The 24,871-nt window shown below is 47.1% G+C and overlaps 1 protein-coding gene across 2 annotated transcripts; it reads right to left on the bottom strand.

Moving 5' to 3' along the window:
• Positions 1-7,681: 7,681 nt before the first annotated feature.
• On the bottom strand, positions 7,682-21,846 carry LRRC47 (leucine rich repeat containing 47). Of its 2 annotated transcripts, none has more exons than XM_069079041.1 (7): positions 21,175-21,846; positions 15,426-15,881; positions 14,287-14,403; positions 12,564-12,679; positions 11,215-11,317; positions 10,756-10,857; positions 7,682-10,548 (listed from the first exon to the last, which is right to left on the bottom strand). In XM_069079041.1, exons 1-7 carry the CDS (start codon positions 21,790-21,792, stop codon positions 10,303-10,305), a joined length of 1,758 nt encoding a protein of 585 aa, XP_068935142.1. In that variant the 5' UTR covers positions 21,793-21,846; the 3' UTR covers positions 7,682-10,302. The 2 variants fall into 2 exon arrangements, with proteins under 2 accessions (XP_068935142.1, XP_068935143.1); XM_069079042.1 differs by having other exon boundaries at positions 10,768-10,857.
• Between the last annotated feature and the right edge of the window lie 3,025 nt (positions 21,847-24,871).

Below are 24,871 nucleotides of genomic sequence, written 5' to 3'. Positions count from 1 at the left end.
CTAGACACCAAGATGAACAATGACCCAGCTGCCTTCAAGAAGCTTACATTCTAGTGGGGAAGGAGGTACAGGAGGCCAACAGTGCAAAGAGCCTGGGTGGGGTTCCAGCTCCACCTTTTAGTACCTGTGTGACCTTGAACAGGCTACTTGGCCCTCTCTGTTCCCTTTCCTCATCTGCAAACCTTGAAGGGGATGGATTGAATGATTTCTTCTAGCTTTAAAACCTGTGAACTCCTCCCCTCTGGTTCTGTTCCCCAGGAATGTGCCTCCTGTCCACCCTCTATCCCCAACTGGGCTCAGAAGCAAAACAAGGGACTTCCAGCGGCCAGAGGATGGGGCGTGTCTGGGCCTGGAGCCCAGTACACAGAGGCCTTTGTGGTTACACCAACTGGCCATGGAGGGAGAGAAGAGCTCTGGGTCTGGCCTCAGCATAGTCTCCTAGGCCTCCCACTCGATCAGGATGCTGGCCCCTGGCTCCTCTCTGGAGCCTGGACCCCCTGCTCCCAGCACCCTCTCTCCCCCAACAGACGGGGAGTTGAAATCTTAGGTTCTGGAGGTTTGGGGGGGGGGGTCCCCAGCTGGGACTTGTAGGAAATCTGTTCCATGACGCAGGAGCTGCCCCATCCCATAACTGGAGTCACTTATTTCAGCAGGAGGTCAGCTGTTAAACTCCAAAACAAACCCAGAGCCCCAGGGGAAGGAAGAGAGAAACCGGCTAAGCTGAGAATAAAGAGAGGCCCCAGCTGATGCAAATTGCAGGGATCAGCCTCGGATCTCTTAGCAGGAAAGGACATCAGAGGTGTTCAAGTCGAACCTGTAACTCTCTTGAAGACCTTCAGGGACGGGGAGCTCACTGCCTTTTAAAGCAGCCCATGCCGATTGTTGGATGGGCAGGACAGTAGTTAGAACACCTCTGGGCCTGGAGTCAGGAATGCATCTCCCTGAGCTCAAATCCAGCCTCAGACACTTCTGGTTGTGTGACCCTGGGCAAGTTCTTAACCCTGTTTGCCTCAGTTTCCTTATCTGTAAAATGAGTTGCAGAAGAAAATGGTAAACCATTTCCGGATCTTTGCCAGGAAAACCCCCGGGTGGGGTCATGGAGAGTCAACACGAGGGAATGATTGTTGGGATGTTTTCCTAATATCCAGCCTTTTGACACCACATGATAACCACAGACCACAGATAACCCTTCAGGATTTTTTAATATAATACTCCCCCACCCCAAGTCCTCTTTTTCAGGTTAAACAACCCAAGTTTCCCCTGGGCTTTTTATGACAGGACCTCCAGTCCCTTCTTCCTCATCCTGCTTGTCTGCCTCTGAATGGGCTCTCAATTAGCAACATCCTTCCTAAAATGTTGGTTCAGAGTCAAGTACAATGTAATAATGGTTCTCATTTTCCCCTCACTTCCATACTTCGAGTTGGGTGTTATGCCCATTTTACAGTGATGTGATTTGTTACACAGCTTGTGTTTGAATTCATGATTTCCTGATTCCAAGGCCCATGGACTGTACTGACCCAAAAGGATTCCTGGCCAGGAAACGGGGAACAGGTCAGAGGGCAAAATGCTTTCAATGTCCTGGTCAGTAAGAACTATATAGGGGGGCAGCTAGGTGGTCAGTGAGTAAAGTGCTGGCCCCAGAGTCAGGAGAACCTGAGTTCGGTTCCAGCCTTAGACGCTTAACACCCACACACACAAAAAACTAGCCATGTAATCTTGGGCAAGTTACTTAGCCCCAATTGCAAAAGGCAAAAAAAAAAAAAGAACTATATAGGAAGGAGCAACCCCACTCATCCATCTCCTAATCTCCAAAGAGAGAAGTCTAGACCAAAGCAACCACATAGTGAGAGTATTCCACTGCCTGTGGTGGGGGCCGCCCCATTCTTTCTTTGATCTAATCTAATTAGTTCATGTTAAAGTTGAGTGTGATAAAATCTTGGCAGTGTGGTGTAATGGAAAGAGGTCAGATCAGAAAACCTGGGCTCGACTGCACCTTGGTAGCTGTCCCAGTCTGGAACTTGCCTTTCTTCATGTGTCAAAAAGGAGGTTTAGACAGAATAAGCTTGAGCTCTCCTTTAAAGAACAGATTTCTTTAAAATCAGCTTTTTCCTTCTTAATTCTCATTTTTAAAAAATCATATCATCATAACTTCCAAGTACATCCCTAGCCTGTCCCCTACCCAGAGGGAGCCCAAGCTGCCTCTTGTAACAAAGAAAGGGGAGAAGGGGAAACCCAAAGTCCTCAACTTCAAAGAAAGGTCAGCTCTTAAAACCACATGCATCGGCTGATTGGATCATGTTTCACAGCACCTAAAACATGGTGACAAGCAGAAATCCAGGAGAGACAAGAGAGTAATTATTTTACTCTGGTCGATGTCAGTGGAGAAGCAGCACTGTACAGCAAGAGGAGGGGCTCTGGAATTGGGGGTCCTGGATTCAAATCCTGCCTTTGTGACTTTAGGTGACTACCTTCACCTCTCTGGGTATCAATTTCCTCACCTGTAAAACTAGATGGCCCCTAGAGTCCCTTCTGGCTCTAGAGCTATGGTCCTATGAATACTGAACAAGGAATCCCAGGAAAGGAAGGCAGCATGAAGGGCCAAGCCCAGATGCCTTTAAGGTGCAAGGCCTTCATCCTAAGTATTTCTTGGCTAGAGTTTCAGCCCCTTCATCTGTAAAATCTGGATAATAATAGCCTCTATCTCCCAGGGTTGTTATGATGATCAAATGAGATAATTGCAAAGTGCAATTATATAGCACCTAGTAAGTGCTATATAAAGGTTAGCTGTTATCTCCTTATTCCTTCTTTGTTCCCTAATGGAAGAAATGTACAAAATCTGGGTTCTGTGAGTTTGGAGGAAATCTCCCCAGATGTCAAAGAAATGGAGCCTGCTGATTGTGTATTGACCAAAATCACTCTCTATTCTATTCTGATTCCATCTACTAGGGAAGCGTGTACTATTTTAATTAAAGCCCTGGTCCCACCTAGATGGGGAACCTGAGGAGCTACAGTGAATTATGGAGTCAGGAAGACCAATCTTCCTGGGTTCAAATCTGGCCTCAGACACTTCCTGGCTGTGTGACTCTGGACAAGTCACTTCACCCCTTTGGTCTCAGTTTCCTCATCTGTAAAATGAGCTGGAGAAGAAATGGCAAACCACTCCAGTGTCTTTGCCAAGAAAATCCCAAATGGGGTCACAACTAAAACACTTGAACAACAACATGACCCATTTAGATATTATATCTGGTCCCACCTACACATCTGATGAGATTATAGAGACCTCCAGCCCCATATAATAAGATTTACTACTGGAAACATGCTCCTCACCTCAAAGATACCAAATTTTGAGCAATATTATCAGAGTTGAAACATCCTCCCTCTCCTAAGCACCTGACATGCTTACTCAGCCTCCCAAATAAAGTGGCAAAGCTTCACATGATAGGCTCCTTTTGTCATCTGTCCCAAGGCCATGTAAAATCCTATATATGTGTGCATCTTCCTCTGTTCTGCTGGCTATTGTGACTGGCAGCTGTCCATCAGCTGATAATACTTTTTTAATCTTCTAGCTTTGCCTCTTGGTTTATTGATCTCCAGTCAAAAGAATGTTGGCAAGAAGAATTACTCTCCAGGGGTTCTGGGCTAAGAAATTCCCCAACACCTCCCCCCCCCCCCCCAAGTGCAAAACAAGACAGGTTCCCTACCCACTCCTGATCTCCCAAGACATTAGTCCACAAGCTTCTGGTTCTTCCTGGTACCTTCCATTTTAATGAGCCCGGGTTTGAGATATCAGGAGCTCAGGGGCTTAGCAAACCCAGCTCCACAGTGGATAGAATTCTCCACCTCCAGAGCTGGTCTTTGGGACTGACAGTCCTGTCAAAGGTGTTATAGATACAGACTCCCAGAGCTAGGAGACTTAACCCAGGAACTTTCATAGGGGTTACCTAGCAGTGGCTGTGGTCAGTAATCCTGGTGGCCCCAGGAGGCAACTGGTTCAGAAATAGCCACATCACTATGTAGGAGGTGAAAGCTCTCAGATGGATGGTGGCTAACATCTGAGTCCACTGCCCAAGCTTGGGAGTCCCCAGCTGAGATCTCACACTTGGGGTGTTTGGAGAAGAGACAGAACAGCATGAAGGGCTTCAAGGGTCTGAAGGGGAGGGATCAGTCTCATCCCGGGTCTTTAGATACCAATAACTTCTCTTGATCAGGAGAAGGCAAAGCACTTGGTAGGATCCAAGTTTCTCTACCACCCAGACAAAATGCCAACCTGCTGTCTGTAGGTCCTCTATCCTTTGTTCAGAAGAGTGTTGACTGCTAAGTCTCAGTTAACCAGACGTCAGATTAGGGACCATCGAACTCCAAGGTACAAGGTCCCCACAGACTGGCATTGAGGAAAGGCTTTCTGATTACATGATGATTAAGGCTAGGTCCCTGAGAGGTGGTCTTTCCAGCCACAGGGAGATGGATGAGTCCACAGATTCAGGGTACATCTAGAAGGACTCTGAGAATCCTAGAAGGTCAAAGAACAGTTGGTTTGCCAGTAGAGACTCCCTTAGCATGGAAATGAAAGATGGGATACAAAGGTGGACTAGCCTATGAAGAGCTTGGTTCCAGGAGAGCCCTAACCTCCACACTGGCTGCCAGACCATGTGAAAGCCTCTTGGGGCTGCCAGGGAAAGTCCCACCCAAGCAAAAGCCTTGAATTTCTCTAGCTCTTCAGGACATTCCTGCTCCTGAGCCCAGTGTCTCACCAAAATCGGGGAGCCCTCCTAGCAGTAAAGGGAAAGCAGGTATTTGTGCCAGAGTCCCTCCATCCAGCTTCCTGACCTGTTAATCCCCTTTGCAAGAGGAAAGGGTCAGCAAATGCTTTATACCCTGGGACGAAGGAGGAGCCCAGTTAGACGTGAAATAGAAGGATCAACGTGTCCTTCTGACTGCCAAGGAGCTGTGTGACCTTGGTCTCTGGACCTCAGTTTCCCCTTCTGTCAAATGAGGGGGTTGCACTCCTCCCCTTCCGGTTGTGACATCCTCGGATTCCAGGACTGGGGAGTGGGAGGCCCCCGGACTTGTCCTGTTCCGGAGGGCCTGGGATCCCCGAGGGAGCGAAGAGGCTACGGTTCACCTGGCTGATCCACTCCCAGATGCGCTTCTCGCTGTAGTAGCCGGGTACTGAAGACCCCTCTCGAGCGCTGTGGTTTCTCAAGGGCCTCACCAAGCCAGGCTGAGTTGCGGGGGGCGGCCGCAGGAGCAGCAGCGACAGCTTGGCTCGCTGAGCTGTGGCCCCTCGAGGCTGTCTGGGCTGAGGGCTACGGGGCGGCGGGGCGCGGCGGGGAGACGCTCGGGGATCCGAGCGCTGCAGCAGTCGGGCAGCTCCCAGTTCCCAGACTTGCGCCGCCGTCGGGGCAGCCGCTGAAGCCGGGGAACCGGCCAGGGGAGGCAGAAAGGGGCCCTGGCTCGGCGGTGGGAGGCGGAGACGAGCCAGGGGTGCCATCGGGGTGGCTAGAGAGACCGGGTCAGGTAGGGGGCTGCGCTCTGGGGCTCGAGCGCCCCGGTCGGGCACCTCGGCCGCAGGGCCTCCAGGCCGCCGCCGATCGCCTTCTGCGCGCCGTCGGGCCTGTAGGCCACCGCCCAGGGCCATGGTCCTGGTCCTGGGCACCCAGACCCCAGCTCTGGCCGCCTCCAGGGCCGACCGACTCTGCGGTGAGGGCTAATGCAGCGAAACTCCAGTCCACTGTCTCCCGGGCTGTCCCACTCCATGGAGTGGGTGGGTGCGCCCCAGCCCCACCTGCCTGGAAAGGCTCGGGTAACAGAAAGAAGAGCTGAGGGTTTTAAAGCCAGGAGCCAGGGAAGGAGGGGGTGGGGGGAGTGATGGGAATGGGGGTGGAGAGGAGGGAGGGAGGGAGCAGTGGATGGACAGCTTGGAACCTCCCGACGCTTAGGAACACTCCCTGCGCCCCGGCTAGTTTCTGCCCTTCCTTCGCTGGCCCAGAAGTTCGGCCGGTTTGAGAGTGGGAAGATGTGTGCTCGCCTCCGCATACTTCGAGGTCCCGTTAGCTCCTGGGAAGTTCGGCTCTCTGCATACTGGCAGTATCTGTGCCCTGGGCCAGAACTAGGTGACCTGCTTCAAGGCTCAAGAAGCCGGGGATGGTGGTGCCTTCCATCAGGTGCATTGGCATCGGAGGTCACTGGGACCTGCCTTAGGTCTGTACGTGCTGGGAGTGGCAAAGGAGACCCCTGCGAAACCGGCTTCACCTCCTTAAGAGTTGGGAGGGGCCTCAGAGCTTCATCAAGCCCAGGGCTGGGGAGCCCGAGGCCTCGAGGCCACTTCTAGATCCTTGGATGTGGCCTTTTGACTGAGTCCAAGTTTTGCAGAACAAATCCTTTTTAACGGGGATTATTTATTTTTATTACTTATTAAGGTTAGTCTAGCCCAACCCTATTTCATAGGCTGAGGCCCTCTGCTTTTTGAGAAGGGGGTTTTTTTGGGGGGGAGAGGTTAATATTTCTCTCCCTCTTTAAAAAAACTCTTGGAATAGATTGATATGCTTCGTCAAGCAAAAGAAATTCCCACACTGGCCACGCCCTAAAGCCCGCGCACCGTTGTGCCCCTTAGCCCACATCCACCGTATGTAAGGCACGTAAGCAGCACCCCCACTCTACATTTGCACACTGAAGCCCTGGAAAGCTTGTCTGGCCCCGTTGCCCGGTTACCACCAGGTGAAGAAAGGGCTTCTTGGCTCGCTAGGCCCAGCGCTCTTTCTGCTGAAGCCCAAGCTTGTTGCTCTAAGTGAACAAACCCACGTATCTTGACTCCCAATCAATAAATTTATAACTGCCTAGTAGGCACCAGGCAGTGCCAAGCACCAACGGCTTAGACTGAGAATGTTCCAGGCTCCTAACCCTTTTTGTTTCTGGTTAATAATAAAGTTAAACCTCGGTTATTTAACGATTACCAGAGTGAAGGACTAAGAATGACTGTATTCATAAGCCACCACCATGAGGCAGTTGGCACAATGGTCAGTGCTGGATTTGCAGCCTGAGAGAGCTGGGTTCAAACCCGGCTTGACACGTGGCTGTGAGACCCCGAGAAACTCATTCTGACCCTTCTACACCATTTCCTCATCTGTGAAATGAGGGGTGAATTAAACGGTCTCTAAATTCCCTTTGGCTCAATCTCTGAGCCTGTGACCTAAGCCTTGGGTGCTAAGAAGCCATTCCGGCTCTTACAGGAGGCGATCTACCAGGAAGAACAGATCCTTGGCAACACCAACCTTCGAGATGCTGCCAACTCAAGCTGGGTCCCTTTTGTTTCTAGGGAGAAATACAAACTTCTCAGGAAGGGATTTCAAGCCTTTTTCAGCCTAGTAATTGTTCCTCACACTCGACATTCCACCCCAACTCTGGACTCCTCTCCCCAAATACCCTTCCCTCACACTGGCCTTGAAGAATCCTGCCCTTCTGCTTAAGTTTGGCTCAAGGATCCCAGTAGCTGTCCAAGCTTCCACTGTCCTCATTCTTCCTTGTCATTCACTATTCTGCATTCACAGCCTAAGCCCTGGGCAGAATGTAACTGCTTATTCATCTTAATATCCCAGGCCAACAGCACACCTGGCACACGATACTTAATGAAAGTCTTGGGTTTCTGTCCCAGAACCAAAGGACCACGCTAATAAAGAAAAGATCCAGTTTGTGAAGGATTTTTATTGAATCCTTTTGATACAGCAGGGAAGTCAAGTAGGGTCCTTCTTTCCCCTCCCTCAGATCCCCTGTACAGGTTCTCAGAACAGGCCGAGTTTGGCCAATCACTTTGACATAGCAGTGACACGGCAGTGGATTGGCTGGTGATCCCCACACTCAGAGTGCCCAGAAAGGCACCCCATGGCTCCCAAGCAGTTTTTTCCCTCCTGTCCATCTGACGGGTCTTGCACCCAAAAAGGCTTTCTAAAGAGTAGACGGCACTCATTAGCAGCCTGTTTCCCACAGAAGGCAGAACAGTGACATCACGGGGTAAGCCATGTTTTACATCAGCAGAATTTGAAGCAAAAACAGGATACAGAGGGAGAAACTGTCATCCGGATTAGCATGGAACAATTCAGCAATTATGAATCCTATTTTGTCAAGCTTCTACCTAGGACCCAAGACTGGGACCAGGAGCCACTTCTATTTACAGTATGAATAGCTAATACATGACCTGGGAGGCACCAGAGCAGGAAACTTGCAGATGCCATCAAAAGTTAAGTTAATATTACACCAAGGGCAGGCAAACAAGTGTCCCTTGTTACAATGCTATTTGGTCCTGCTTGTCACTAGGTTTGTCAACAAACCCCAGGTTTCTGGACACTGGTTTCACTAATGGTCTATGGCACAGATGATCATAACCTCCCACAATTTCAATGGAGAACAACCCAAAGGACCCTGGTGGATGGCTATTGACTTTTTACTGAGGCAGCCAGTTTGCTAACTGACACTAAGTTTAAGGCAGCAAGCTTGACTTCCTTTCACCTCTCCTGTTCTGAAGTAGGCTGGGCCTCCAATGACTCCAGAAACGACACATAGTTTTTCTGGGCATTTAGACACCTATTTCCTGCTAACCTCCCCCTCCAACATGGTGGCATGCATGTGACCCTGGGTCTCAAACCTGCGCCAGCTGAGCACGAGCACAGAGGCCTGATACCAAGCTGGAAAAGCTTCAAATGTTGGGCCAACAACAGATCGTGTGTCTGTTACATGAGAACCAGCCTTGCTGCATTTGGAGGCTCATCTATAGAAGTCAGTGGTGGGGGGAGAAAGTCGGGCCTACCCCACTGAATCATGGCTCTTCTGTATGAAGCACATAAACGCATCTAGAACTACAGTGGAGAACTGCTCAAATTAAGGACAAGAGCTGCTCAGCTTTTGGCATGCAGGCTTCATTTAAGACTTCTGGCTTCATGTACTTTTTAGAAGAGAATGTTTTCTCTTTCTCACTAACCTAAAGGAAATAACTGCTTGACCTCTGTCTTTAAAGAAAAGAAAATGCAGCACCACTGAGGGTGTGAAAAGAGACAAAGGGAGGCAGGGCACTGGAGTCTGATTGTTTCAATATTAAAACCTTCCTCTGATTTCTTGCTTTAAGTAGGCCTCAAAGGGCTCCTTCAGGGCACAGCTGCTTGCACTGTTCCCCACTACTGAGAACATATACTGCTCAAAAGACCTCTAATCTGACAATGTGCACATGACAACAATCTCCTTTTTAAAATATGGAGACACCAGCCCCAAGTCTAACACCCACCCAAGACACAAGTTAGGACCACATCATTAGGTGGCCCACCAAGGGCTTTGATAATTCCCTCCCCACAGGTCTCGGGTTGCATATTTCTATAGTCACAGACAGAACACCTTCATATGTCAGTGCTTTGAGGCTAACTATACTGCTTGGCTACAATTTTCATAATTTAACAGAGCAAAAGACATTCTTAACAGCAATATTAGTTAAAGAAATTAGGTCAAAAAAACTTGGTTTTCCTTATTCCTTCCTTACAAAAATTATGATGTATTCCAAGGCATTGTCTTAGTGGAAATAAAGTTTAACTCAGTATTTTTAAGCTGTACTATAGTCATAAAGTCAGTCAGACTTTTTAACAAAGATAATCTCTAGAAAAAGAATCATTTTATACTCCTCAAAAACTTCCCAATTTTAAAACTAATATTCTAGTCAAGTGGTGGGGAACCTGTGGCCCTTTGACTGAGTCCAAACTTCACAGAACAAATCCCTTTAATAAAAGGATTTGTTCTGTAAAACATGGACTCAGTCAAAAGGCCACATGTGGTCTCGGCTGAAAATTCCCCACCACAGTTCCAGTCCAACTCAAGTTCCTCCCCCCCTCCCCCACCCCCGCCCAAAGTAGACACTCTTGGGCTGTGAAGTCATGATACCAGAACACAGACCTTGCTCAGTTCATTCCAAAATTCATTTAAATTTCATGAAAAGGATGGATGAAACCAGCTCTTTGGTGCTGTAAAACCAAAACAACCATAACACTGAGTTTTACATGTATATAATTAGACTAGATTGCCTCTGAGATTCCGTGGTTTTTTACTTTTGGCATCAGGAAGAGACAGCTTCACTGTCACAAGAGGAGGAATTGAACAGACATACCTTTGGAAACTGAACTAGTATTATCTATCTTCTTTTAAAAAATTCGGGGGTGGAAAATGTAGTGTGAATAATTTAATTATACCATATACAAACTCCTGTAAAATATGCCAAAGTAACAACAAATTATTTTACAAACAGCTTGTTGGAAGCTGTGGTCATTTCCATCAACGGATGATTGTTATATGGGAAGCAGTTATGTCCAGATCTGTTTTAGAAGGATACAAAACTTTTAAGCTCCCTTCCATGTCCACAACTCGAACCTGCTCCACAATTAATGGACAGCTGCCATCTTTTTCAGCACTCTGATTAGACTTGAGATTGAATGGACCAGAAACACCATCGGCTTCTGTATTGGAGAGGGGCTGTTCCTCTTTATTTTCTAAAGTGAATTTGTTGAGCTCCGCCATTTTCTGCAAAAGAAGTGTTATTTTAATTGAAAGAAGGATGTGACCCCGAGCTTCATAATCCCAAGGGCTTGAGGCAATTAACATTTCTCTATAAACCAATGTAGGAAGCAAACATGTCAAATGTAAAGAGTAAGAAAGCCAGAGGACGAAATTCCCATCACTTGTAAATATGTTTCTACTTCTCAAAGACAGTTAACGTACTTGACTTACTGGGCTTCTTACCAAAATGAGGGTGTCCATGATATCTTTACAGATCTGCAGACTTGTAGCACTTGTCACTTCCAGAAATAAATCGGAGGTTGTTGTTTTAATCTAAAGAAGATGCAAAAGATTTCATAAAAAATGAGAGCTGCCAAAATGGGTGTCAATACCTGCAATTCCTACTCTAAAAGAATGTACAGAATTCTAGAAACCAAAAAAATTCCATCTCTCCTAAAGGAAAATACTCATCTGGAATGATGCACTGCAGATTTTCCTGGTCCGCATCACTTATACATTTTTAACACTGGACAAAGCTTTTCTCTGCCTCAGTTTACAACTAAACACAATTGTGGAATTTTAAGAATGCTTTAATCATCAAGTATTATAACTCTTAAGTCGATGTGTTTACCTACCCATGACATAACAGCAGAAGACATTCATAATATATGTTTATGATGTCGCACATACCTTTGTCTTTTCACTGTTTGTTATTGGTGGGAAAGAAATAACCACATTATCTGCATCTACTAGACAAGGGTAGTTTTCTTTTCCATCTAACAAGTGAAGGTATCTGCCAAAGAAGCAAACAAAACAGGGGCATGAGGAAAACACAGCTAATTATTCAACCACTTGGATCCCAATCACTGACATGTAGCAATCCGGAAAGGGCCTGGGCTGAAGTTATAAGATCCAACTCTAACTCTATGGTCCTAATCTGCTGAAAAACGGTTCAATGAATAAATTAAGAGCATAACTACAAGGAAGAAGCCTCTGATACACTGTAGAGAATAAAAAGTTTAGATACATGTACATGGTTCCACGAGAGGCAGTGTGGTCTAGTGGACAGGGAGCAGCCTTCCAAGTCAGGAAGTCCAGTCTCTGACTCATAATGGCTGTGGGATCCCCGGCAAGCAAATCTCTAATATTCTAAGTTACAGATAAGCTGTTGACTTCCACCAGTGGAGGGAATGTCTTCACATGGGAGTTCTCCATACCGTGAAATAGGTCCAGTCCCTATCCCTAATTATACATAAACAGGATGTTAATCATAAATAATGCAACTTATTCACCCTGACCAAAACAAGGGGTCTAGGTAAAAAGGATCAGGCTGCCCAGCACTGTGGTACCTAGATGGGGCTTCCAGGACCCACAAGTTTTAGAGTTTAGAGTTTTAGTTTTTTCCATCCACATAATTTTAGAATTTTTGTGATTCTTGTCAGTAACATTTCCTAATTATTTGGGAGGCATAAACTTAAAGAAAACACTTACTCTTCTCTTTAAACCTCCAAAATGATTATTGCTTATTTAAAGATTTTTCTGGGGCAGCTAGGTGGCGCAGTGAGTAAAGCGCCAGCCCCGAAGTCAGGAGGACTTGAGTTTGCTTCCAGGCTCAGACACTTAACACCCACACAAAAATACTAGCTGTGTAACCTTGGACAAGTTACTTAACCCCAACTGCCTTCCAAAAAAGCAAAAAAAACCCAGAAGATTTTTCTTTTTGCTTTTTTGGAGGGGGGAAGGTAGGACAATTGGGGTTAAGTGACTTGCCCAAGGTCACACAGCTAGTTTTGTGTTAAGTGTCTGAGGCTGGATTTGAACTCAAGTCCTCCTGACTCCCAGGCTGGTGCTCTATTCACCGTGCCACCTAGTTGCCTAAAAAAGGAAGATTTTTACTGATCAAGAAAATAAAACTCAAAAAACGTAAACAAAAAGCACTCTGAGGCTCAGCTCCCTTCTCTCTTCCCCCTCCCAAATCCTTTCTCCCCACACTCGAAGGGCTCAGTGGGTGAGAGGCTGGCCAGGGAGCAGGGACTGACCTGTGCAGACCTGACACATTCTGCCTTTTCTTCTGCTTTCTCTGCTCCTCAGCTTCCAGCTGTAATTGTCGGACAAGGTCCTTCGCTTTGATTTCCTTCCGCCCCAAGGGGACAATCTATCAAATGGGAAAGGAACAAATGACTGAGAGTTGATACTGCCAGCTTTGAGAAATCAGCTGATCTAACCTAGGAGGCTACAGCCCCCAGAGACATCTTTGAGCTTACAGACTTCTAGAGGCAGTTGGTAGAATGATCAGGGCACTCGAAGACCTGCGTTCAGACCCCAACTCCTTTACCAACCCCATGTAACCCAGAGCAAGCCTTTTTAGCCTCTGTGCTTCAGTTTCTTCACATGTAAAACCAAGGGGGTTGGATTCTACAATACCATGATCATATGATGCTAATTCGTCAATATGTCCCATGTACCAGACATTCCTATACCTGAGGCTTTATTCCTGCTACATTCCCCAACACTCTAAGATACACACAACTCTCTAATACCAGATAGTTTCCTGTTAACTTTGTAGCTCAAAAAAATCTTACTCTTTTTTAGAACAAGTTTCCAAAGAAAATCAACTAGTACAAAAGTCATTGTTTTTAAAATGTTCTAAATGGGGTTAAAACAGAGCATATAGCTTACTAAGTCAGAATCATAGGAAACCCAGGAGCGCCTTAGGAAAAAAACCCAAGCTCTACCTGTTAGAAAATTATTAACAACTAGGGGCAGTAAACGAATGGAAAGAAAACAGCAGCAGCCTGCAACCAGACCTCAGACACCACCTGCCCTCCCAGCTGGCAGGCACGCCTCACCTCCAGTTTTCCAGTCCCTATTTCTGGAGATTCTCAATTTCCAAATACTGTGACTAATGTACAAGAAAGAGGTGGTTGGATACGGATACCTTTCAAACTAACCTTAACCTGGAGGTGAGCATGTTAATGAATTTCCGAAGGTTATCAGATCTGAGGAAGTAGAACCAAAGGAAAGAAGGAACAGCACAACGCGAGCTGGTCAAGTTAGGTGAAGTAAGCCCAGGAGAAACAATTTCCCTGCCAAAACCTCAGGTATCCTCAGGTAACCCCGATGCTAGGTTAGGGAAGAATTCTGGAGAACAAGGGGCAGGTTACGAGGAAACCTCTTAACAGAGATGTGGAGTATACCAAATGAGAGGGCTGTGAACTTAGAACAGAGACCAAACAAGTCCTTCCTTGTTTCAAAATGAGCAAAAATGTGCAAGATTACAAAAAAACCTCACCATGATTACCTTGTTTGGAATAGAATCTAGGAGTTTAAGCAATTGATTTCAAAGTCATCTCTATACACAGCCTGGTAGGATTTAGGGGCAGGGGAAAAGATGAGAAGAGAGTGAGGATTTCAGTATGGGTAAGTCACAGTGTGTGAGTATGTGTGAATGTGAATGTGTGCGTGTGTACACATACCTACATCACACCTAGTGGTAGGATTCACAGATGAAAATATTTAGCTTTATCCAGGAATTTGTGAAGGACAGAGAACGCAGAGGGGATAGAATGCTGTTTAGAATTGTGCCTCAGCCAACTCCAAAACTTAAGTGACAGACAAGTTGCAATCTGCACTGGAGGAGGGAATTTCCATACCAACAAAATCATAAACTCTTGACATTCAGGCTCACACTGTCATGCAGACATAGTCCACATTTTGTAAACATCACATGCCAACAGGAGCAGCAACAACACAGCTGGGTACCTTTAGTTCTTGGGGAGATTGTGCTCCATAGACCAGAGGACCTTTGATCAGCTTAAGGTCATGCGTTGCTATGGTTGCTGCCGTTCTTTTCTCACAGATGTCTTCATGGAGTTTGGTCTAAAACACAAGTTCAAGGGGATGATCAAGACATTAAGGTCGCTCTAAAAGCAAAATGATCTCTAAGCCCCGAGGGTCCATACCAACAACTCAGTGACTGGACACTGGTAACCAAAGTTTCTAACACCCTCCATTAGGACAGCCTTTCTCTACAACCAATGAATAGCCTGTCTTATCGAGAAAAAATTAAATGGAATTATCAAAATTAGTTAATTAACATTAACAGAAAAAAAGGTCTTCCTTGTTCAAGTTCACCTGCATCATTATTATCTAAACCAGAAGGCAGTATCTGAGTTCTCAATGGGCTAACACTGAACTCTGACTTATGGCTGAACTAAACCAAATAGGTCTAGAAGGAAGAGTTTAGAAAGCAGTTCTTTTCCTAAATATTTATACTCTCAAAAGCAAAGTTTCTGACAACCTGATCATTTCCGATCGAACCAAGGGAAAAAATGAATGGTAAATGTACATATTTACAACCTATTTCATAAAACTATTCTGGCCACCTAGAGGAAAAATCTGGTAAAAAACAAGTTAAGATTTTAGTTTAAAGACTAGCAGATTCCTTTAAACACCACATATTTCTTATGTTCAATGATGTAGCTTTAAGTTTTGGGGGAGGAGAAGTCAAAAGGATCAAGAATATTTAGGCTGGTTGAAGTCCTGCCAATTTAACAATACACACCCTAAGGATTTACAACTAAATCTGCAGCTTGGAACAGAAAGTTAGAAAATCCACAAAAATGTCCCAAACTTCAGGGAATGTTTAACTTTGTTAAATTCACCTGCCAGTTTAAGAAAAGGAACAGATTTTGTGTGTGTGGGAAAGCTAAGACCACTTTACTAACAAAAGGGGCCTTCTCAGTTTTGAAGGGAACACTAATACTTTTCTACAACTGGATTTCAGTGGGGATTTGAGCCCCAATGGCTCCCATCATCTCATTTTCCTAAATGAGTTTTCATCTTCATTTAGCTCCCTGCTCTAACCCAGTTAGGAGTAACAGGTACTCCCAGGGTACAACCTGCATCGAGAGGAATCGTTTCAGAGCATTTCCTGGCCTTAAGTTCATGCCTTTGACAACAGCGCACACGATATAGGGACGGACGTCCTTCACCAGTGGGTTTACTTTTACAGTCACAGAAGTGGGGTTTTCAGAGACATGCAGAATCCTGATGAGAAGCTTATTCACTTCCTCTACTTCCTCCTCCTCGCCTTCTCCACTGTCCTTTTTCTGTTTTCGTTCCCTCTTTTTCTTCCTGCTTTCTTCTTTTTCAGAGCCATCAGTCTTGCCCCTTCCTTTGCCTCGTCCCCCAACACGAAGATACTCCAGAATGGACTTAGGCTGGCAGCCATTCACCATTTTCTCCAGGCGTTTATCTTTCAATTTGTTCCCTTTGAAATTGATCTCCTTGAGCTTTGGACAGTCGGCAAGTTCCCCGGGAATTTCACTTAACTGGTTATTAGCAAGATCCAAAGTCTGAGGAAGTAAAATAAGTGAGATTAACAGTTGATCAAAGATCTAAGCTTATGGGATCATAGTTTAGAGCTAGGAGGAACCCAGGGGTCATCAAACCCACTTCTCTCCTCTGACTGACCTCACTCTGGTATAGGCCCTCACCTCATGGCTACCATAACAGCTACTGGTCTGTCTGTCTCAAGTCTCTTCCTATGCCAGTCCATCTTCCAATCAGCCCTTCATAACATGATCCTCCCCTCTAACACCATATTTCCAGTCTTCTCAGACCTTACTCCCTGACACATTCTCTTCCAGTCTCCTGGCTGTTCCTTTAACTAGGCACTACTCCAACTCTCCACTCCAGGCATTTTCTCTGGCTGTCCCCTGTGTCTGGAATACTCACACTCTTCCATCTTCACTTCTTATAAATCCCACATTCTACAGGAAGTCCTTCCAATCCCTTCTAATTTCAGGGCCTCCCCCTTGCTGGCTATCCTCAGAGTTTATCCCCCCCTACATCGTTTGAACAGTTGCTTGCATGTTGTTTCCAACAGATCGTGAGCTCCCTGAGGGCAGGGGTTGGCTTTTGCCTTTCTTTGTATGCCCAGCTCTTAGCACAGTGCTTGACACACAGTGGATACTTACTAAATGCTGACTAATCCAACCCCCTCATTTTACAGATGAGCAAAGTGGGGCACAGGGTCACTCAATAAACATTTATTAAGCACCTACTAAGTGTCAGGCTACATGCTAATGGCTGGCAATATAAAAAGAGAGAAAAGGGAGAGGCCAGGTAACACAGTGAGTAAGAGTACCTTACAAGAGTATATGACCTGGGGCTCAGATACTCAACACCACACCCAGAAATAACTGGCCGTGTAACCTTGAGCAAGTTACTTAACCCCTATTGCTTTAAAAAAAAAAAAAGAGAGAGAGAAAAGGTCATACAGGCAACAAATTTCAGGGGCAGGATTTGAACTCTGTTGATTTATGCCACTTGTGATGCCAACCTCTCTTTTCACCAACTGGCTCCATCCTTCATCTAAATCAACAGATACATATGTAGGCATAGACCAATTCGACATTGATTAGCTTGGACATGGAGCTGGAAGAGACCTTGGTTCTCACAGGCCAAGTCTCTCCTCATTTTCAAGATTAAAAAAAAAAAACAAAAAACGGAGGCACAGAGAGGTGAAAATAACCTACCCAACCAAGTCAATGAGCAGCAAATCACAGAGCTGAGATGAACACAAACACAAACACACACACACACACACACCTGACCAAACCACACCAGGTCTTTACATCTGTCTCTGAACTCTGTGGGCAGCTAGCTTTTGCAGCAGATATAGTGCCAGGCCTGGCGTCAGGAGGTCCTGAGTTCAAACCTGGCCTCAGATACTTAACTAGCAGTGTGACTTGGGGCAAGACATGAAGCACTTTTTGCCTCAGTTTCTTAATCTGTAAAGTGAGCTGCAGGAGGACGAGGTAAACTGCTCCAGCACCTCTGCCAAGAAAACTCCAAATGGGGTCGAGTCAGACACAAGTGAAATACCTCAACAACTAAACTCTTGTTTTTTTTTTTTAAACACAGTTTTGCTGCTTCACCTGTCAGCAGACTTGCTGAGGGCGAGAACCATGAAAAGGTGGTTTAAAAAAGCACACTAGGGGGGCAGCTAGGTGATGCAGTGAATACAGCACTGGCCCTGGAGTCAAAAAGACCCGAGTTCAAATTTGGCCTCAGACACTTAACACAAAAACTAGCCACGTGACCTTGGGCAAGTCACTTAACCCCAATTGCCCTCCTCCCTCCAAGAAAAAAAAATGATCACTGGGTTTGGGGAAAATGTTTAAACTATGGAAACCCAGCTTAGCAAAAGAAACAAAGGTAAGAATAAATGGGCACTAATCCGGATGGGAAAGTGTTAACAGTGGTAGGAACTCCAGTCATGGCATCCCAACCCCTCAGGAGGGGCCCAGTGGGACCTGACTCAGAAGTTTCACAATGCACTTGCCACGCAGAGGCCAGGTCTTTGGACTCCATGTGGTAGCTCCTGATACCGGAAGAAACAAACATTTATTAAGTGCTTAGGATGGATGTGCCAGGCTCTGGGCTAAGTGCTTTCTTCATAAATGACAAGCAACTCTGCTATTATTGTCCCCATTTTCACAGATGAAGAAAATGAGGCAGAGGTTAAAGTGACTTTCCCAGCCCAAGGTCACACTTCTAGTTAAATGTCTGAGGCCAGATATGAACTGGTCTTGCTGACTCCAGGTCCAGCCTCTACCCACTCGGCTACCAGCCTTCTCCAGTTAGGGGTTCCCTATCATAGGCCTGTTTGCCCATTATACAAGGTGAGAGGCATCATGGAGTAATCAATGAGCATTTATTTAGTACCTCTGTGCAAAGTTCTGTGCCAGACACTAGGGACACAATGACAAAAAGTCATTGTCCTCAAGAAGCTTTACTTTCTAACCTAAGGCAATGACATGCACATACACATAGGTATTTAACAGATATGTCATTCAGAAGGAAGGTAATCTTGGTGAGGAAAGACACTAAGGGCTGGCAGGGTTGGCAAGTCAGGATTCCTGTAGAAGGCAGAAATGAGGGAGAGTTCAGTCTGTGTAAAGGCATGGAAACAGGAGATGGAGCCTCCTATGTTAGAAGCAAGCAGACCAGTCTGGCCAGATGGCAGATGGTGCGTGCAGGCAGGGCAACATGTAATAAGGCAGGAAAGGGTTGGGAGGGGTCTGGCTGGGGAGAGTTTTTAAGTGGCAAACAGGAGTATTTGGTCCTCAAGACACTAGGGAGTCACTGAAACTTCCTGCCTGCTTTAGGAAATATCCTCTGGCAGCCTGTGGAGAGGACGGATTGGATTGGGGACACCCGTCAGTAAGGTATTGGGAGAGCTGATGAGGGTCCAGGGATGGGAGACATGAAACAGGGTCTGCCAACTACCTGCATCTGTAGGGGGAAAGAGAGGTGCGCTGAGCATGACCCCAAGCCTAGGAACATGGCTGACTGGAAGTTTGGCAGCACACTTCACTCACAAGTTCAGTGAAGGGGTAGGTCTAGAAAAAAGATAATGAGCTGTTCTGGACATACTGAGTTTGAAACATTAAATAAGTTGGTGATATAAGCATGGAATTTAGGGGAGGAAACAGGAAACAGAGGATTAACAGATCTGCACATCTTGAAGAGAGATCACTGAGTTCATAGAAGACGAGGAGGATACCAAATGGGAGAAAAATAAGACTCAGAGCACACCCCAGTTAGGGGGAATGACACAGAGAATGGTCCAGGGAAGCAGATTGAGCAGCAGTGGTCAGTCAGGTAGAAAACCTGGAGGGAGCATTGCCACAAAAGCCCAGAGAGCAGAATATATATCTGTCAGATCCTACAGAGGTCAAGAAAGTGAGGCCTAAGAAAAGGCCATCCCATTTTCCATTTGATTGGGCAGTTAAGTGGTCACTAATAACTTTGCAGAAGGCAGCTCTGGGTGAATGATGAAGCTTGGAAGCCACACTGCAGAGTACAGAAGAGAGTGGGGCAGTAGACAGAAGAGTAAGACTGAGAAAGGGAGCTGACATAATAACAGGGCCTTGTGAAGGTTTAAGGATGGGGAAGACATGGGTGAGGCTGTGGGCATTGGAGAATGAAGATTAAAGAGAAGGAGAATGTTAACAAGGGCAATCTTCTGGAGAAGACTGAAGGACGTGGCAATGTGGGATCAAAGGCGCACGAACATTAGCAAGCCTTAGCAAAGCATCAGAGATTCAAGTCCAGAAGAGACAACACTGACATCAATAAGAACAACGGGCATTTACAGAACAGCTAGGTGGCTCACTGGATTCATGCTGTCAAAAAGACCTGAGTTCAAGTCCAGCCTCCAGACACTCACTAGCTCCATGACCCTGGGCAAGGCACTTAGCTTGTCTGCCTCATCTGTAAAGTGAGGTGGAGAAGGAAATAGCAAATCACTCCAGTATCTTTGTCAAGAAAACCCCAAACAGAGTCATGAAGAGTCAAGATGCAACTATTATCTCATTTAATCCTTAGAGGAAGGTTCTATTATTGCCTTCATTTTACAGATAAGGAAACAGACAGAAGTGACTTGCCCAAGGTCACACAGGTACTAAGTGTCTGAGGTCATATTTGAATTCAGGTCTTCCCGAATCCTGGTCCAGCCCTCTATCTACTGCACCACCAAATATGGACATGGGGAAAGAAGAGGGGGCTCATGGAGGATGGCCTTCATCTTACTGGGAAAATGAGAAGAGGTCTCAAGAAAAAAGATAGGGCAGATTGAAAGGTCCAAATGGTACTGAAGATTTGGAGCAATCTACAGAAAACTGATTAGGGAAGATTCAAAGGATTGCCTCGATGACGCAAGGGCCCAACCGAAATTAGGGGGCACATGTGACGTGGACCCGGTCAACAGCACAAGGGACTTCCAAGGCTACTGAGTCCATTCAGCACTGAAGCAGAGAAGGCAGATGGTGGCAGTGATTCAGGGTTGGGGATGTAAGACACAGGCTACCTAGGACACATGAGGAAGAGTCCTAGTGGTTGGTGGGTAGGGAGAAGAGAATCCAACGCCAGCCACTCGGGAAGAAATTCGTTCAAGTCCAGCTTCCAAGGCACACTAGCTTCAGGACCTGGACGAGCTATGAACCTCAGTGCCCAAGACGTCACTGAGACCCCAAGTCAGACTACCGTGCCCCGCGGGTACAGCCCGGCGCTGGGCACGGGGCTAAAAGGCCGGCAACAGCCACTACTGTGAAGGGGCTTAGATCACAGGCCCTCAAAACATTCTCTGCAAGAATCGCAGGACTTCAGATTGAGAAGGCAGGAACATGAAGGGTCACCCAGCCCAGGAAACTGTAACGTTCATATTTTGATAACTGTTTCAACAGAATTAATTTTGTTGCCTTGTGCATTTTATTTTACACATTTGCAATGATCAGCTTGATCCCGCCACCCTCCCTTTCCACCCCTCGGCTCCCCGGCCATTCTGTGCCTCCTCGGAGGCCTCGGAAAAATCGGAATGAAGCCCCGGGGTGGGGCGCAGGGCCGGCCGGGAGAGCCCCTTCTGACTCCCCATCCCCTGACCTAAAGCCTTCATCTAGAAACCAAGGCAGCTCTCCGCCCTTCCTCCCTCCCGTTCTCCACCTTTCTTACTGCCTGGGAAGCCCCTTCGAGCCTCCCCCGCCCCAAGACAGTCTGTCCCGTGCCCCCCGGGCCTCGGCCTTCCCGGGCAGCCCCTCCCCCTCGGGCCTCAGTTTCCCAGGCGGGCGCGCGGGCGGGCACCTTGAGCGCGGGCAGCCCCGCCACGGCCGGGCTGAGCTCCTGCAGCTCGTTGTCGGCGGCCGCGAGCTCGCTGAGCAGCGGCAGCGCGAAGAGCTCGGCCGGGAGCGCGCGCAGGCAGTTACGCGCCACGTTGAGCGTCTGCAGTCGCGGCGCGCAGCGCGCTAGCTCGGCCGGGAGCGCGCGCAGGCGGTTGGCGCTCAGGTTGAGGCTCTGCAGCTGCGGCAGAGCCGGGGGTTCGGCGGGGCCAAGGCCACGGCCAGGCGGCAGCTCCTCCAGCGCGTTCCCAGACAGGTCGAGCACGCGCAGCGCGGGCAGCGGGCCTAGCTCTGGGCTGAGCGCGGGCCCGAGCGCGTTGCCCCGCAGCACGAGGCTGCGCAGGCGCGGGAGGCCGCGCGCCAGCCCCGGGCCCGGCTCGCGCAGGCTCGCGCAGCCGCACACCTCCAGGGAGTGCAGCAGAGGCAGCGAAAACACGCGCGGCGGCAGCCGCCCTCCAGCTGCCCGCACGCGCTCCTCCAGCGCCGGGCCCGTCAGCAGCAGCTCCCGCCTCTGCTCGCGCTCCACTAGGTCCACCTCCGGCCAAGGCTCCGACGCTTCGGCCACCACTGCCGCCGCCGCCATGACGCCCGTCTACCTCAACCGCAGGCCGCCTGCCACTAGCGCTTCCGGGGCGCCGTGCCTGACCCCCCCCCGGTTGCGTCACTTCCGTGCGAAAAGCTAGCGAGAAATGGGGGAGGCTAGAGAGTCATTTTGTGGGCCATAAAGAAAAGCTAGCGCGCCACCACGGGGAGGAGGGGATTCCGGAGGGTGGACCATCGGCCTGCCAAGGAACTATAGAGTTGCAAAATGTAGTTGCCTCACCATGGAGAAAGCTATAGATGGCTAGAGAGTCCACGCGTTGCTAAGGGGTGAGGGGAGCAACAGGGCTAAAGCGCCTGTATCCCGTTATTGGTGCCAAGGCAGCTCTACCATGATCAATGGTGCAACACAAGGTTCTAGCACAGAGACGGCTGCAGGAGGCTAGAGAGCCCCCTTCAAGTCATAGAATAGAAACACTACAGCGAGACTTATGGGAGGATAGAAAGTAGTTCTTCCTTTTCCCAAGAACGCTCCACTATAGAGAGCCTTTGGAGGCTAGATAGGAACACTATCTCCCCCCGGAAGCTATGGCCCCATGAAAGAAAATGGAGCCATCACCATGGAGAGCTCCCAGAAAGGCCCGCTAGAGAGTCACCTCTGCTCGTGGGAAAGGGGAAATTTTGGTATCAGTGTGTGGCTAGAAAATCACATTGTGAATGAGGAAAAGCGCTTCCTATTGAGAACTCCAAGATAGGCTATAGGATCATACCCTGAACCAAGAACAGCGGAGGGGTCATGACCATGGAGAACTCCAAGAAAGGCTAGAGAGTCATGCTGTGCACTACGAGTAAAGATTGAGCGCTGCCATAGAGAACGAAGGAGACGGCTAGAGAGTCACCGTTAACCAAGACGATTTTAGTTTCTTTGACCATAGAGACACTACACTTAGCCCTGAGGGCCCCCCCACCCCAGGTGAGATATCGTTACCATGGAGAGCTCCTGGGCAAAACGAAGAGTTTGGTGGGTTGTGGCGCCGGAGGATTTGTGGCTATTGCCACCCAACTACAAAATAATGCTAACAGCAATAATAGTATCTCATCCCTGTGGTCCTTTTGAGGTTTTACTGTGCCATTTTACACACTGGAAACTGAGACCCAAGGAAGGCAAGGGACTTTCCAGCAGCTACCCAGCAAGTGAGTGGCAGAATCAGGACTCGTGAGTCCTTCTGTTGAAGGTGGGTTTTGGGAGGAAAGTAGCCAGCTCCGTTTTGCGCTGTATTTGCTGTTACGATAGGCACGTTCTGCACGTCTCTTCTCCTTCCCCGTCACTTTATGGTTAGTTACAAAGGAAAACTCCCGGGCTTTGAATAGTTCGTGGACCTCACTTGCTTATTTTTATTCCATCTAAGTCAGGAAGTGGGAACTTTGCAAATATTATTTACCTAACTGATAAAGAAGATCCTGTTTTCTTCTGCCTGATGTAAATGGCATACTAATTAACGGCCTTTGTAATGGTTTACACACCTTTTTCTTTTACTGAAAATGTACCTTGCCCAGCTCTCGTGGGTCTGATCTGTCAGTGGGACAACTGTAACTTGACTGTAGCATGGTGATGTCATTTTGGTCGTCAACAACCGACCTTTTCCTGTTTATGTGCCCTACCTGATCTAAGTTTACCTACGTGACTTACTTGGTCTTACCCAAGCTGTGGGTCACTTAGCTAGGTTATTCATACAACAGCTAGAAAGGACACTTACAAGTCTTGAAACACTTTTCTCAAAACTGTACTTGTTTTTTGGTTGGACTTTCAGTTTTAGATAATCTTCCTGAATGTCCCTTATTCTGACATTATCTTTGTGAAGAAAGGAATGTATCACCTTTTGTGTTTTACATAAGGGAAGATTTGAGGCAAATAAGTGGCAAGTAATTTATCCAAGGTCTCACAGTCAGAGAAACAGGTTTCCTGATCACCAGTCTTGTACTCTTTCATGGGAGCTCACAGATACTCTCATTGAAGACATTCCCATCCACCTGAATTGACTCTCCCCCTTATTTGGGAAGTCACTCTTGGGCTTGGCAGGTGTCTTTCATGATTGTATGAACCATGGATGTGGAATCTAGTCTTCCAACCACCAGGAGTGTGTCTGTCACAGCACCAGAAAGAAACACTTATTTACAAGATGATTGCCTTCCAGCAAAACAGCCTTATTTTGGGGAGAGCACAGAAACTCTTTGTAAACTTCAGAGCCTCCATATGTCTTCTAAGAAGATAGTATCTAAACTTTTTTGATTGAGTGATTTTATCAATAAAAATTTTAACATACGCTCCTAATATATTTTTATTTATTAACTAATTGTGTATGAGAACATTGTGTAGCTAGAGATAGTTGGCTTTGGATCCATGCAGATCTGATTTTTCATCTCTCCTCTGACATATATTGACTATGTGACCGTTGTCAAGTCACAAGCTCTCAGTGTCCTGGGCAACTCTTTAAGTCTGTAAGGTACTGTAATGTAATGCCAAGGAAAGGCAACTTCCCAGGTTTAAAATACCAGCATAGGTGCTCTCCATTTTACTCAGTGACCAACCAAGAACAGAGAAGATCAAAACATGACATCATTCCAAATACAGCATTTACTAAGCGTGATTAAATAATCTCCAAGTACTACCCCACCCCAGGACCTTCCAATCATTCAATCAATTACAAAGTCCTGGTTCTAAATAGCTCTCCACCCCTAGGCTGTACCTTCATTAAGTCCACCACAAAGCCCCTCTTCTCAAATGGAGATTAGTTTCCAAACATAAGTAAAATACATTCATTTGCTCAACCATAGAACACAAAAAGGTCAAAAGTTCCCCACCCCTGGATCACAATTGAATCTACCCCAGAGTTACATCAAGTTTAAGCTCAGCACTTAATACCCAAATGGAGGTCTTTTCTTCATCTTGACACGAGGCAAGTTCTCAGCAATCTTAGTTCCTGGGGAGACAAGGCTTAGCAAGGCCACAAGATACATTGCCAGTCTCTTCACTAATTCATCCTCTGTAGAACAATCCTAGAACCCCTGAAAACATTAGCAAAACCCTCTCCCAGGATTTCTGTAAACATACAACCAGAAAA

This window comes from Petaurus breviceps, unplaced genomic scaffold (assembly GCF_028583685.1).
Source record: "Petaurus breviceps papuanus isolate PSGF00001 unplaced genomic scaffold, PetGlider_PUasm1.0 91041, whole genome shotgun sequence".
Lineage (NCBI taxonomy): Eukaryota > Metazoa > Chordata > Mammalia > Diprotodontia > Petauridae > Petaurus > Petaurus breviceps.
The sequence above is the reverse complement of the archived record's forward strand: the minus strand, read 5'-3'. Positions and strand labels throughout refer to the sequence as shown.

Excerpts from the sequence above, each read along its gene's own strand:
- LRRC47 (XM_069079041.1), bottom strand. The coding sequence starts at position 21,792 with ATGGCGGCGGCGGCAGTGGTGGCCGAAGCGTCGGAGCCTTGGCCGGAG. Across the intron at positions 12,680-14,286 it reads AATCTCCCCAAGAACTAAAG|ATTGTCCCCTTGGGGCGGAA; the intron begins GTACCCAGCTGT and ends CCCATTTGATAG. Across the intron at positions 10,549-10,755 it reads TCATTTTGGTAAGAAGCCCA|AAAATGGCGGAGCTCAACAA; the intron begins GTAAGTCAAGTA and ends CTTCTTTTGCAG.